The sequence below is a fragment of the Halichoeres trimaculatus genome, unplaced genomic scaffold, assembly GCF_033239565.1.
Source record: "Halichoeres trimaculatus isolate MK-OKI-2021-1 unplaced genomic scaffold, fHalTri1.1 fHalTri1_scaffold_23, whole genome shotgun sequence".
In the NCBI taxonomy this organism is placed as follows: Eukaryota; Metazoa; Chordata; class Actinopteri; order Labriformes; family Labridae; genus Halichoeres; species Halichoeres trimaculatus.
In genome coordinates this window covers 17,130,461-17,143,950 of record NW_027437201.1, presented here as the reverse complement: position 1 = coordinate 17,143,950, position 13,490 = coordinate 17,130,461, and the positions used below count along the sequence as shown (strand labels likewise).

Sequence of the window (13,490 nt, the reverse complement as noted above, 5' to 3'; positions counted from 1 at the left end):
TCGTGGTTATCTAAATTAAAATTTTTGATATGACCGTAACGTGAACGCGACGTACTTCGACACGCCCATGTTTCGTTGCTACGACATCACGTCTTTTACGTAAGGCAGGCGCTCCGGTTTCCTGGCGGAGAAGATGGCGGCTCCTGGACCGGGGGAGTATTTCAGCGTCGGGAGCCATGTCTCTTGCCTCACCTGCTTGGGCCAGCGTCTACAAGGAGAAGTGGTCGCTTTTGACTACCAGTCGAAGATGTTAACTCTGAGTATCCTTTGTTCGTTTGGAGCTGTGGACGGCTTGCTGGCCTGCCTGGCTGCAAGGGCCTGTAGGGTAACCGAAAATATGTCAAATAGTGATCCGCGCAGGCGTAATTGGTGGGAGCTGACTTATTGTTCGTTTAAATATTTTCACTTGCTAGAAAGCTGCACATGCATTGCTTATCTGTCGAAGTCAGTATTGGCGTTCCTGGATGATTTCATGGCTTCACGCTATCTGCCAGGCATGTGTTTTGAATCCACTCATTGTATTGCCAGCCCTCAACATGGATCAGTATCTGGCATCCATCATGGCTGTGTGCTCTCAACAGGCACTAACCGTTGCTAGTTAGCAGGCTAACTGACATTCGCCGCACCTTGTGCGTGCTCTTGTCACGTTTCACAGAATTTCCCCACACAGCTCGTGATGCCGTGGATGCTAACGGTTACATTTGAGTCGTAGAGATGAATGGAGGGTGAGCATCCAATCCACGCTGTACTCAACTGTTAGCTCGGCTAACATGCTAACTTACGGTCAACCCCACACTACCGCTACTAGCTCAATTAACGGTATTAGCATTCCCAAGCTTCTCAACTGGATTTTTTTTTGTTTTACTATATCTCATCCAATTCTGTTCACGCTGAAATTCTTGGGTGATTATGAGGCCTATTTTTACTACCACGTTTTGAATTGAGCTGGTATCATTTCATCCTTCGTTCGCTAGCTGGTTAACATGTCTACACCCATTCATGGATGGATGGTGGGATGGATGGATGTACTTGACGGACAAACTCGTGTTTAAACAGCAGCAGCTTCCTAGAGCAAACCAGAAAAACGAACCCACATACATTAAAGAAACGCTCATATCAGGTGAAAAGTATTAATTCATAGAATTAAAGCTTGGCTGATGTACTCATCTGACATTCTGAGTAAATATTAAGTTTTGGCTTATTTCAGACCTTATTGAATACAAGTACAATGAAATTTGAGTGATTCCGATACAATATTTAATGTTCTACATGATCACAATCTTTTTGTTGTAGCAAAATAATCCCACATTTAAATTAGATAAAGCTTGTGTCTGTTTTATTCACCACATTATTTGGACAGGTGCGAGAGACTTTCTTTTATGTTGTACCTGTAATGTGTAAAACGTGCTCTAGGTTACATTTACTTTTGTTTCTTAAAAAGATTGACTGGTGGCATCAGAATTTAGTCCTGGCATGCCTCTATCTTAGATCCAATACTTCCCCCTACTTTTTATTTGTGAGTTTCCCTGCTATTTCTGACATAAATTTAGTTAGTAACAGTAATAAAATACTCTCGTAAATGAGTTTAGGAAAGTAAAATGTACCTGAACTGGAAATATAATCTATACATTTTGAGAAACCAACATATTTATCAAAATCTGAGCATTCTTACTGAGACGTTTAGGTGTGATTATTCACCATGGTACTAGAGCTGTAAATGTAATTGTGCAGTAACAGTAAAAAGAAGTACTAGTGCAAACAGTGAACATAAAAGTTTAATCTGCAAATACACTGATTAAAGTTTTATATTGATGCCAAGATTAATGTGTCATGAAAGTGGAGTATACAAGTGGTTAGAGATTCACAGACGGAGACATCAGGAGCTGGACTGTTGTAAATTTATATTTCCTGTTGCTATTCTTGTGACATCAGAGGCAGCAGTCTGTCCTCTGCACTCCTGTCAGTCCAGGGGGTGTTAGAAAAGGTCGTACAGTCTATGGTATCATTCAGAAATTGATGACTATTTGTTCAGTGACTACTTCTCCCGACACTGTAAATGAGTCAGCCATGAGTCAGTGTGTGTGTATGTGAACAACGTTTAGATATGTTGGATAACCCCGTGACTTAAGTTGACGTAGGTTTTAAAACACACACACACAGTGTAAAAAAAATGGAAGGTCTCTGTTGGTTTGACCTGCTTGTCACTGAAGTGTACTCTGACACAACAGTTAAATTAGTTTCTGTATAAAACTAGTGGAGTCAGTGATTGTGCAAACAAAGCCTACATGTGTAGGCTGCATATTTAGCTTTCATTATCATGGTTTGGGAGTCTTATGGAGAACAGCTAAAAAGTTTAGGAGGTCAGAAAATTTTGAGGCAAATTAAATTCTAAGTTGAGCAGTCCTAGCTTGTTGAATCTATTGGCAAAGAATTGACTAGTTGGCCCCAGAATATGTGCCACTTATTTTGAGGAAAGTGGTGTAAAATGCAAAGAAAACCTGCTGTGCTTCACGTTCACCCTGCAAGCCCTGTTTGTATTACAGTAAAGGGTAAGTGGGGTCAATGCCTCGAGGCTCTGCTCTGTCAAGGTTTCTGAAAACTACGGATTTATGGGAACGTAGATTAAATTTAGTTCCTCCTTCTTTTTGTAAATGTTTCTGCAAAACAAGTTTGACTCAAAATTTCACCTTGAGAAATAAGAAATGACCTCCCCTGACTGTAAACCAGTGTGTTGCAGATTAAGATTCCATGGTTGGATTTGTTACATAATAATGAAGCACTTCATAGAATAAGCCATACTGCGTTTCACTGCATTGGTTGATGTTTCGTTTGATCGATTAACTCTGTTACTCAATACCAGGTGACACTAGCTCTGTTGCTCTATCAGCTGCAGATTTTCACACATTTCCATCAAAGTCTTCATTCATTCATCCATGATTTCTATAGGTGGCAGCACTGCCCTCTGTAGCTGCATCCTGTAACTGGCACCCCCTTTCACAGTCAGTGTAACTCAGCCTGTGTTCTCGGTATCATAAGGCCTCTGTTCACCGACACTGAACAGAGGAGCAGGTTCATCAGGGTCACTTGTCACTTCTTCTTCTGTGGTGTGTTTCTGTGCCTCTAAGTGTTTCGCCTTGACTCAAGGTCTTTCACAGAATGTGCTTCCTCCAGCGGTAAGCCAAACCTCAACGACGTCATCCTGATCAACTTAGCCTATGTTTCCGATGTGGACATAATTAATGACCGCACTGAGACTCCACCCCCACTAGCATCACTGAATGTTAGCAAGGTAAGTCCCCTCATCTTTGTCCTTAACCTGAGTGTGGTCAGATCATAGTCACATGAAAAGCAGAAGAATTCTTGGTGAAGAAGGAATATTTGTCTGTGTGTAAATCCTGATCACCACCTGACGTCACATTCAGGATGTGTGTGACTCCAGTAAAGCTGGTATACACCCCCCTCTATCTGACCTTAGCAGTAAAATGAAGGGAATCATATCCAAACTTTAAATGTCAAACCAAATTAGAGGGATCACTTTGTTGTGCCAAATTAGATTTAGAGACATCAGCTTCTGAAGCAGAGCATTGTGAGTGAGATTGTTTGAGTCATTAACTGAGAAACAATAAAGACAACTGATGAAACTATCCAGACCTGTCCCTTCTGCGATTAAAAATAAGCTGCTCTTGGTTCAAAGCTGTCAAAACAAATAAAACTTGATTAAAGAAAGCCTTTTGTTCTCTCCCCCTCTTCACAGCTTGCCAATCGAGCACGGACAGAAAAGGAGGACAAGCTGTCCCAAGCCTATGCAATCAGTGCTGGGGTTTCTGTGGAGGGCCAACAGCTATTCCAGACTATTCACAAAACGTAAGAGCTGCACACTGCTGTACGGTCAACTGTATGTATATATGCTTACTCTTCTTGGTAAGAATCACTTTTATCTGAATATCAGTAAATTGTAAAAGCAGAGTGAACAGAAGAGATGAGCTGATGCTGGTTTTAAAGTCATGTGCGCCATCTGTTATTGGCTTCATCAGTCCAAACCAGCCCAAAAACCATCCCAAAGAAAGAGACCAGATCTGACAGAAAACACAGAGTCGGAGATGAAAGCATCTTAATTCCATCTTCATTTGCACATTTCATTCCTGCAGAGATTACAATGCATCATGGGATTTAGAGCTGGTAGAAATTCCTGTGGCAAAAGAGCGAAACCCTCTTCACTAGACTTAACTAATGTGAACTTTGGCTCGGGTTGCTGGTGACCTGGAGGGCACGTCATTTCGAATGGGAACTTGTGGACACATTGTTCAAAAACAAAACCAAAAACTACAGCTGATCCAAGAAGTTCAAGTAGCCTGTGATTATTTTGGGAGAAGGAGATAAAAAATGCTTTGAGAAGAGTTTTGACTTACTTTGGTGTATGGTAACTTATTCCTACTCTTATTTGATGATTATTATATTGTGCCGAGATTTCAATGAATTATGTCCTTAAATTGAGGATAGTAGCTGACTTCAGGCTGTCTGAGTAAATATTTGGATAGTTTTGTTTTTAGATCTGTTTGAATAAAGTCAAGCAGGAAAGTGGACAATGGAAATTTAAAGTCTTATGTTGCTCTACATAATCAAAAGTGCAACTAGTTTTTGTCATGATCTTGACTTGAAATGTCCAAAATCATCTGGTATTAGCTAAAATATTTCACACAAGACAGGACTAGAGCTCACGTTTGGTTTATCCATCACTGTTTTTCAGGACAGGCAAAAGAGAAAAACGTTTCATACATGTCATAGAATTTCCTTTTGTTTCTTTCTTGAAAATGTTGTTTGATATCAAATTTTAGTCTAGGCTTTTTTTCCATAGCCCGATTCTTACCCTTACATCTAATAAAGCAGCGAATCTCAGACTTGCACCAACTTTACTCAGTGTTCGCAGCATGATTGAATGGACCTCACTCATTTATAAGATAGCTGTAACTGCTAGGTTTCATTTTACTGGAATAAACTTTCTGTTCAATTTCTCACCTCATCATGAGTCTCATTCAGCTCCCCCCTCCTCTGATTCACTTTTCTGTCAGTTTCACTTTGACTCAGTTTCATCCTACGTGACAAATACCTACACACCAACCTGATTACTCAACTTAACACTTCAGCATGTACAAATCTGTGGAACATTTTAAACCATAACTACTACCGCAATAGTCACATATTACTGGACATTGTAGTATGTGTTTTTGACAAAGTGAAGAGAAATGGATAAGGAGAGCCTCTGTGTTGTTGTGGATCCCTTTATTCATGTTGAAGTATTTCCTGAACTAATAAATCTCCTCAGAGCTGCTGATAATAACATGCTTTCTGTTTCTTTGCAGCATCAAAGACTGTAAATGGCAGGAGAAGAACATTATTGTGATGGACGACGTTGTAATCTCGCCGCCTTACCAGGTTGAGAACTGCAAAGGCAAAGAGGGAAGCGCTTTAAGTCATGTACGCAAAATAGTAAGTGACTTTTTTTTTTTTTAAATATGAAGTATGAAATGATAAAGTGACAGTTAGAAGAAACCAAGTCATACCTACACCGAGGCACAGGTTTCCATAGAACTGTTAGAAATGCTTCAACTCTTTGATAAACTCTATCATCAGGATCAGAAGGAGCTCATCCAGAGGAGTGCGGCGTTAAATGAATGACACTTTGCTGCAGGTCACTGACACCAGCTTTAGATGAACACACATCTGTGTATTCTCTCTCTAGTGTCCCTGTCAACCTTGAAAGTTCTGGCGTAGCTAACCTTAGCTTTACCTCAGCATGTGCTGCTGTATGTCATGCAACCGGCGGCCTTCTCAGTGTTGCACCTGCTGCTAAGTTTACAAGACGCGAGGCCAAATGAAGCTCAGGCACGAGTGCATGAACTTTGTTTGTGCTGCAGGAACATAAATTAGTTCCGTCCTAATGATGCCGTGACAGCATGTCCAAACATTGCTGACATGATTTGCTGTTTGAGATGCAGGCGTCAGATAAGTAACAGCCGAGATACACAATCTGATTTGAATCACGCCAAACTGCGTCTGTTCAGATTGTCAGTTATCATACTGCATTTAAACCGGCAAACTGAGCCAAGCAGTAGCTGCTATGTTTTTCCAAAAAAATGCTCAAGAATAGCTAGAGAAGGAAATCTGCCTGTTGCCATATCAATTGATAAAATTGATGACTGAAGTTGGTCTCCTTTGGAATAACTTTTAAAAACTGCTGAAAAAGGAATTTCAATGTCTCCTAAACAGACGAGTTGAAGTATACATATTCCTCAGGACGTTTTGGCTGTTAGCTAATTTGTGTAGGAAACAGCCCAGTTGGTATCTGTAAATTTACATAACTTTATTGTATTAATGTTATCGTCAGTGTTTTTGCCCATGTTGCTCATCCCTGTCTCCGTTTGTCTCGGCAGGTTGAGAAACATTTTAGAGACTTGGAAAGTCAGAAGTCCATGCAACGTTCACAAGCACAGCAAACACAGAAGGACTCCACTTTATCTTCTTGAGTTGGCAGTGTGGGTCGGCCGGGGAAGGCGACGTAGGTGGTTTTGTTCCCACTGCCAGACTAAGTCGGCATTCCTTGTCCTCAGTCTGAGACCACAAGGAGGAGCGCTGAGGGCCCTGGATCCAGAAGATCAAAATACCATTAAATGAAAAAGACAAAAAAGAAAGAGGAAAGATTAAATCTTAAATTAGACTTTATAAAGAATAATTTAAACATGAACCATAAAGCAACCATAGTTTCCTTAACTAACTTGTCTCATTCTGCCCCCACTCCTCCCTCCTCCCCCTGAAACCTTTTCTTTTTCCGCCCTCCTTCCTTTGCCTTCAGTTCCATTTCAAAAAGAGAAAACTAGAGCAGTCAGAAAGGCTTGTTAGCTTTATTTTCTGTCATTGTTTCCTTTTTTTGCTGTATCCATGTTCTACTGTCTGTATTTTCTGTATTTTAAAAACAAAATGTGACTTGAAATGCCACACTTTAAAGGACATTTTCTAAAATAAAAGTAACAAAAATTCTGACTGTAATTTTCAACAACTTTTTCTACTTCCCCTGAACAAATCACACGCTCGAAAGCAGCAGGTGTTACTGATGATGTGTGTAAACTGTGGGTTGTATACGGCTTGCATTTAATGCTTAAACTCTACTTCACCTTGAGTTCTCGTCAGGGATCGGGCAGACTGATGTGTCCCTACAAACTATCCACAGCAAACTGAAACCATCACTGCTCAAATTATTTATTTAAATGTTTTAAGCCTCTGAATTCTCCAAAGCTGCTTGATGGTATTTACTGCTGCTCCCTGAGTGCCAAAAAGCACTGCACAGTAAATCCTTGGTATAGACCCTTTGCTTAAACATGTCTTTTGCTGACAAAGTTCACTGAATACTCGGAGTGTAGTTGAAGGAATAAGAAGTTTGCTTTTAGGAGAAAGTGCATTTAAACTTTGTGCAGGCTGTAAGGTTTTGACAGTGGTTGACTGCACTTGCATTTTGTGGGATTAAGGCTTAAAAGGTTTAATAATTTGTTTTTTAAGCAAATCAGAAAAAAAGATCAGATTGAAAATTATGGCTAAATTTTATTGTTATGTTTACCATACATGGTTCCAAACTGAGTTTCTACAAACCAGAAGATTAAGTTATGAGAATTCAAATATTTGGTCCCCTGCTACAGAAATGCTAACATGGAGTAAGTGCTTCCACTAAAAAAGCTTAAAGTATCTAAATTTAGTAGCAGATGTTAATCCTGTTTTTAGGAATCAGTCCAAAAACGACCAGGTTGTTCCCCCGATATGTTTGTATTTTGTGATTATCTGTTTAAGCCCATAATCCTGCTCCAGTCATGAATATTCAACGTCTGCTCAGCTTGTTGAGAGTTGACTGACATGACAGCAGTACAGTGACGCTGAAGGCTGTCGTTCGTTGAGGGGAACTTTACCCAGAGCAACAATGACTTTCAGAAGAGATCAGTTTTAGTGTAAAGATGCCTCTGAGTGGATTTGTCCCGTTCAGTTTGATTCCTTTTCTTCTCAACGCATCCTTTGGCTTCAAGCTGTGTCCTCCTGACTGCCTCTGCTATGAGTCCTCGGCATTGGTGGACTGCCAGTCTTGTGGTCTGGTCCGGGTTCCTCCAAGTGTCCCTCATGGCACCTGGATGATGGATTTAGGTGGAAACAGGCTGACGGAGGTACACAGCAGATCCTTCATGGGGCTGTGGTCATTGAAGATCCTGCTGATGTCCAACAACAGCATCCACAGTCTGCAGCCACAGGTACAGAGCGAGGACGGACAGGTCATGTGGTTTACATTTTACTGCTGTTTGTTTTAGAGGTGGTCAGAGGTTTTACTTTGAAAGATTGGACACAAACATAATAAGGGTAAGGCTGAGAAAATACACCGCATGTTATCATCTGCAGCCTGAACTGTTGAAGCTGGAACAAGAGACGGACTGATGCAGGGAAAGGGAACGTGATAAAAACATGAGGGTTCACCTTACATTTTTTTCTGAATTTGGAAAAGCATCAAAAAGTGCACCATGAGGGCTCAATTTTCTGATTTAGAAAAAAATGAAACACCAGAAGTGTACCCAGAGGGGTTATTAATCCCTAGGGCATGCTTATATAAGCCCTGGGAGTGCGTATGGGGTTAGCTCAGGTTTTTTGGAAATAAATCTACAAATGTTGAAAAACTTTAAAAGGTGTGCCCTGACGACTTATTATACCACCAGCTGTCTTTATAAGAGCCACATGAGGGTCCTCATTGTGTTTTTTCAGCATTTTATTTTTGGTCAGAATTCCAACAAAAACATAACAGGTTAGCCTCAGTGGGTGTGCAATTCTTTCAAAATTTTGTGAATAAATTATAACACTAAAAGGTGAACCACAACCACAAAGACTAATAAAGTCACAGGGTTTCTTTGTAAGAGTGTTGTCATTTTTTTTTTAACCAGCATTTTATTTAATTCATAATTTTGACAAAACTCCAAAGGGATTATCCTTGGTACGTTTTTTTTTTTCCAGAATTTTCCATATTTTGAACCAAAACTTTTACCCTCATGGGTTGTCATGTGAATGTCTCTATTATGTGCTTTTTAGCAATTTTTTTAGTTTATTTCTAGTCAGAATTCTGACAAAAACACATGGGGTTAGCCTTGTTTTTATTCAAAACTTTATGAACACTTAAACGTGTGCGCTGCGAGGTTATTTACCCCTAGGAAGTCTTTATGAATTTCCTAGGAAAGTCCCAATTGAATTTTTTCAGCGCTTTATTTTTTTCAAAATTTTGACAAAATTCCAAGGGGTTAGCCTAGTGTATTTTTTTTCAGGGAATTTTCCAAATGTTTAAAAACAGCAAAAACTTTGCCCGGAGAGGTTATGTCCCAAAGGTTCATTCATATAAGCCCTCTAAGTTTCCTCATTGTTTTTTTTTTCAACAGTTTATTTTTGGTTAAAAAAAATATTTAAAAAAAATCACAAAATTCTCGAGGCTAGCCTTGTTTTGTTTTTTTTTTTGAAGAATTTTTGGAATGTTAAAAAACTAAAAGTTGTACTCTGAGGAGTTCTAAATATGTCTTTTTCTTTCTTGTCTTTGTTTTTACATACACACAGTCCCTTGCCCCTGAATCTCTGTTAAGATATCTTCTCTATTTTTAACCCACTGTCAGATCTCTAAGCCAGAGATTTTCTCTGTCTGTGTTTCAGTCTTTCTTATCACTTCACTTCTTGGAGAGACTGGACCTGAGTTTTAACCGCCTACGTTGGCTCCCTGAGGACTTCTCTCAGAGTCTGTCCTCCCTGCAGCAGCTCAGGCTGGACCACAACCTACTGCAGCACCTGGACTCTTCCTCTCTGGCTGATTTGGAAAACCTGAGGAAACTGGACCTCAGTTATAACTGCATCAGGATGATTGATATCAGAGCTTTCAGCAAGCTGTCTCTGCTGAGCGTACTCAGCCTGGAGGGAAACCGTCTCAACGTGCTGACAGACGGCCTCCTGAGCAGACAGCAGAGCCTGGAGAGACTGCTGCTCGGACACAACAACATCTCAGTGATTGAGACTGAAGCTCTGGCTCCCCTGAGGAGTCTGATCCTGCTCAGTTTACAGGGAAACCAGCTGGAGCGCATCAGGTTCAAGACCTTTCTGAAGCTCCAGACCACCACTACCACCTACCTCATGATGTCCTCCAACCCATGGATCTGCGACTGTGAGCTGCAACGCATCTTCAACAAGATCCAGCACGTCAGACGTCTGCGTGTGTATGACTACAAGGACATTGTGTGTCATGCTCCTCCTCTGCAGGCTGGGAGCTCCCTGGCGTCTCTGGACAGTCAGCTATGTGTGGCTGAGACGGCGACAGTGCTAGTCATCACAATCACTGTGCTGCTCGCTGTGATTGGCGCTCTGGTGAAAGCAGAGCACAACAGGAAGAACAATCAGGCTGCGAGTGATGCAGAATCAGAGAAAGAAGAAAAATGAACTGCTTTTCAACTCTTGTGAAGAGTTTTGAATTCTGAAGTGCAAAGAAAATGCTCAGAACAATCATGAACAGGTGCTTCTGTTTTCTGTGTCTGTTAGGAATGCCAGTGAAAAAGAAATGTTGTCTGAGACGTAAGATGATGGAAAACTCTCGCCATGGAAGCATTGCCTGTTGTCAGAAGTGGATGAACTATTTTTAAACCAGTCAAATTATCTTAAAAATCTACATGTATTAGCACAAATTGTCTGTTTTTTTGTTTGCCAAATCCCTTCAAGAATTTCTTTTTGATTTGAAGTTGCATTTCCCCCGTTATTAAAGTATTTTCCTGCAGATCTGCTGAATGAAGTTCACTAGATTTTAAGACAGAATGAAACTTGTTCACTGCTCATTAAAGAATCATTTCTCTGCATAATCCTGTACACTTCAGAGCTGAAACCTTGATGTAACTACAGAACAATAAATCATACATCTTATTTATTTAAGGCATCACTTGCGTTCAGTTTTTAACATGTTTGACTTTTTCAAGACTCAGAAACGCACATAAGTTTTCACAGATTACCAAAATGAAGTAGCTTTAATCATAAGAATACTCACATGGACTGAACTCCTTATCTTTTGTGCACCACAGTCCCTAAATATCTGAGATAAAATGAGAACAATATTGAAGCAAAAGGTTAAAGCTGTGCTTCTGGATTTTAATCAAACTGACAACTTAACTGTGACACTAAAAACAGATTTTCTCATCACATAAGCAGTACTCTTTAGCTTAATTTAATTTCCCTTTATTATCAAAACATTCAAACAAAACTCTGTAAAACATCAACAAACTGTTTAAGACTTTCAATTTGGAGTAAAATACCTTACAGGTAAAATATATCAATACTCAGTGTCATGTTTCAGAGCTAAAACAGAGACAAAAATGTAAACATGAGCTGAATAAATTATTACATAGCATAAGAAAGCATTTCTTCTTTTCAATGCAAAAGCAAAAATAACCAACTGGAAGGCAAAACAATCAACACTGCTAACATCCCACAGTCTCAGCTTAGAGTGTTTGAATCCTGAGAGATCACCGAGCGACGCCAGCTTGGATCACAGAGCCAGACTGTGCCACAAAGTTCATCAATCTCATCCTGTGCAGACACCTCGGCGTGTAAAAGTTATCTGTGAGAGCCTGAGAGTTCATCCATCTGTAGCGAGGATCAGCACGGCGCCAAAAATGCCCACGTTATGTCCGATCAGCTTCAACTGGTTCCAGAACTCCACCTTACGCGTGTTGTGCCAGTAGCCCAGGTTTCCGTCGATGAGCAGGATGACCAGAGGAAGGACGGTGGACAGGATCTGAGCAGCCAGCCGGATGTAGCAGCCAGAGAGGAAGGCCAGAGCCAGAACCCCGAACAGAACCTCCAGCAGCATAAGAGTGATCTCTCCTCCAACGATATGGTTCAGATAGGCTTGCCGGTCCTCTTTGCTGTGCTGCAGGGAGTACACCTAGTGGCAGGAAAATGGGACTACATTATTCAAGATGAACTTCAAAGCTCTGGTTAGACCTGACTTTAGTGTGAAGAAAGTTTTTATCAAGGCATGATTCATTACATAAATTCAAAATTAAGTGTCTTGAGCTTGATTGTCTTTGAATAATGGGAATCCTTTGAATTCAGTGAAATTTCAAGAAGCTTGTTCAGTGACCAATGATGAGAAATCTTTAAATGGAAACAGGAGTTACCAGACAGATGAGGTAGACTCCCAGGAAGACTTGTCCTGTGGACTGCAGAGATCTACTGCGAGCTTTTTGTCTGTACACCTCCCCGGCTCCGCTGGCCAGAATCAGGAAGCCCCCAATGATGGCCAGAGATCTGGAGTACATCCTGACCTGCAGAAGAACACAGATCAGGCTTAACACCATCAAAGTCATCCAGAGCAAAAACAAGAAAAATCCTTTCCAGTACAGAAAAAAGAAACCGCTGATTTAAAGAACATAGTGCAGAGTTGAAAAGTTGTCCGACTCACCTTCAGCCAGTCTCCGTAGTAAACTTGTTCCCCAATATACGATGCGTAAGTGCTGACAGCCAGCTGAATGGCAGCCGCCATGGCAAACCATCTCCTCTTCACCCCAAATGACATGAAACTGGCGCAGAGCACAGCAGCGCCCATGTCTACGTACAGGTACGGAACATGGATGTCTGGCTTCCTGACAAACACAAGGTTGTAAAACCAGTCATGTTTAGATTATGATCAGCTATCATTTATTTATTGACCTATGTATTTAGAAAAAATACAAAAAAAAAAAAAAAAAAAAAAACACGCAGAAAGGTGACAAACCGGTTTCTTAATCCTGCACATCCTAGCCAAACACATAATAACAGGATAACTTCAGAGGGTGTGGCTGTCTTGGAGCAGCCCACCACAGACTGAAACAAAACACCCCCAGTGTACACAGAAGATTAAAACCACCATTTCTTTCTGACTAGAACTAATTACAGCCCTCAGAAAAGATTGGAGACCGGTCTAAATATAACCTCTCATCTTTATTTTAAACAGCTCCAGATGGCTGCAACTTTCTGCCTTGGGGTTAATGCGTGTCATTCATACAACTTTCGACTTGTGCGTTTGCTCTTTTAACAGAGAAATGCAGCAGTAAGCATCCTAAAAAGACTCCCTGCAGTAATAAGGGGATTTAAACACGTTCATCTTGATATTTAAAGCTTTATCTATGCAAGTTGGATGTTAGGCTAGCTTGCCGTTAGCAGCCTCGCTAACACTAGCTACTTAAAAGTGCTCTCTTCATTATTTTTGTTACCTTTTTGAGTCCGCTCGTTCAGCAAACAGCATCAGCATACTGAAACAGTTCCAAAAGCCAAACCGGGTTAAAATAAACGCTCCTAACTGGCTCAGAAACCGTAGCGTTTGTTTCCTGCTGGGAGCTGCCATGGCTGCTATGCTGCCAGCGACACTGCACACACATTTTATACAGATTTCAAAATAAGAGCTTTAATCGCCT

At 40.7% G+C, this 13,490-nt stretch overlaps 3 protein-coding genes across 3 annotated transcripts; 2 read left to right on the top strand and 1 right to left on the bottom strand.

Moving 5' to 3' along the window:
- The first annotated feature begins 92 nt into the window (after positions 1–92).
- On the top strand, positions 93–7,028 carry lsm12b (LSM12 homolog b). The gene is made up of 5 exons (XM_074663265.1): positions 93–260; positions 3,156–3,289; positions 3,755–3,864; positions 5,361–5,487; positions 6,432–7,028. The coding sequence occupies exons 1-5, from the start codon at positions 134–136 to the stop codon at positions 6,522–6,524; spliced, it is 591 nt and encodes a 196-aa protein (XP_074519366.1). The 5' UTR covers positions 93–133; the 3' UTR covers positions 6,525–7,028.
- Positions 7,029–7,957: 929 nt separating this feature from the next.
- On the top strand, positions 7,958–10,814 carry LOC141785514 (uncharacterized). The gene is made up of 2 exons (XM_074663861.1): positions 7,958–8,285; positions 9,715–10,814. The coding sequence occupies exons 1-2, from the start codon at positions 7,998–8,000 to the stop codon at positions 10,486–10,488; spliced, it is 1,062 nt and encodes a 353-aa protein (XP_074519962.1). The 5' UTR covers positions 7,958–7,997; the 3' UTR covers positions 10,489–10,814.
- A 282-nt stretch (positions 10,815–11,096) lies between these two features.
- On the bottom strand, positions 11,097–13,490 carry tmem101 (transmembrane protein 101). The gene is made up of 4 exons (XM_074663457.1): positions 13,290–13,490; positions 12,500–12,680; positions 12,216–12,362; positions 11,097–11,980 (listed from the first exon to the last, which is right to left on the bottom strand). Exons 1-4 carry the CDS (start codon positions 13,418–13,420, stop codon positions 11,672–11,674), a joined length of 768 nt encoding a protein of 255 aa, XP_074519558.1. The 5' UTR covers positions 13,421–13,490; the 3' UTR covers positions 11,097–11,671.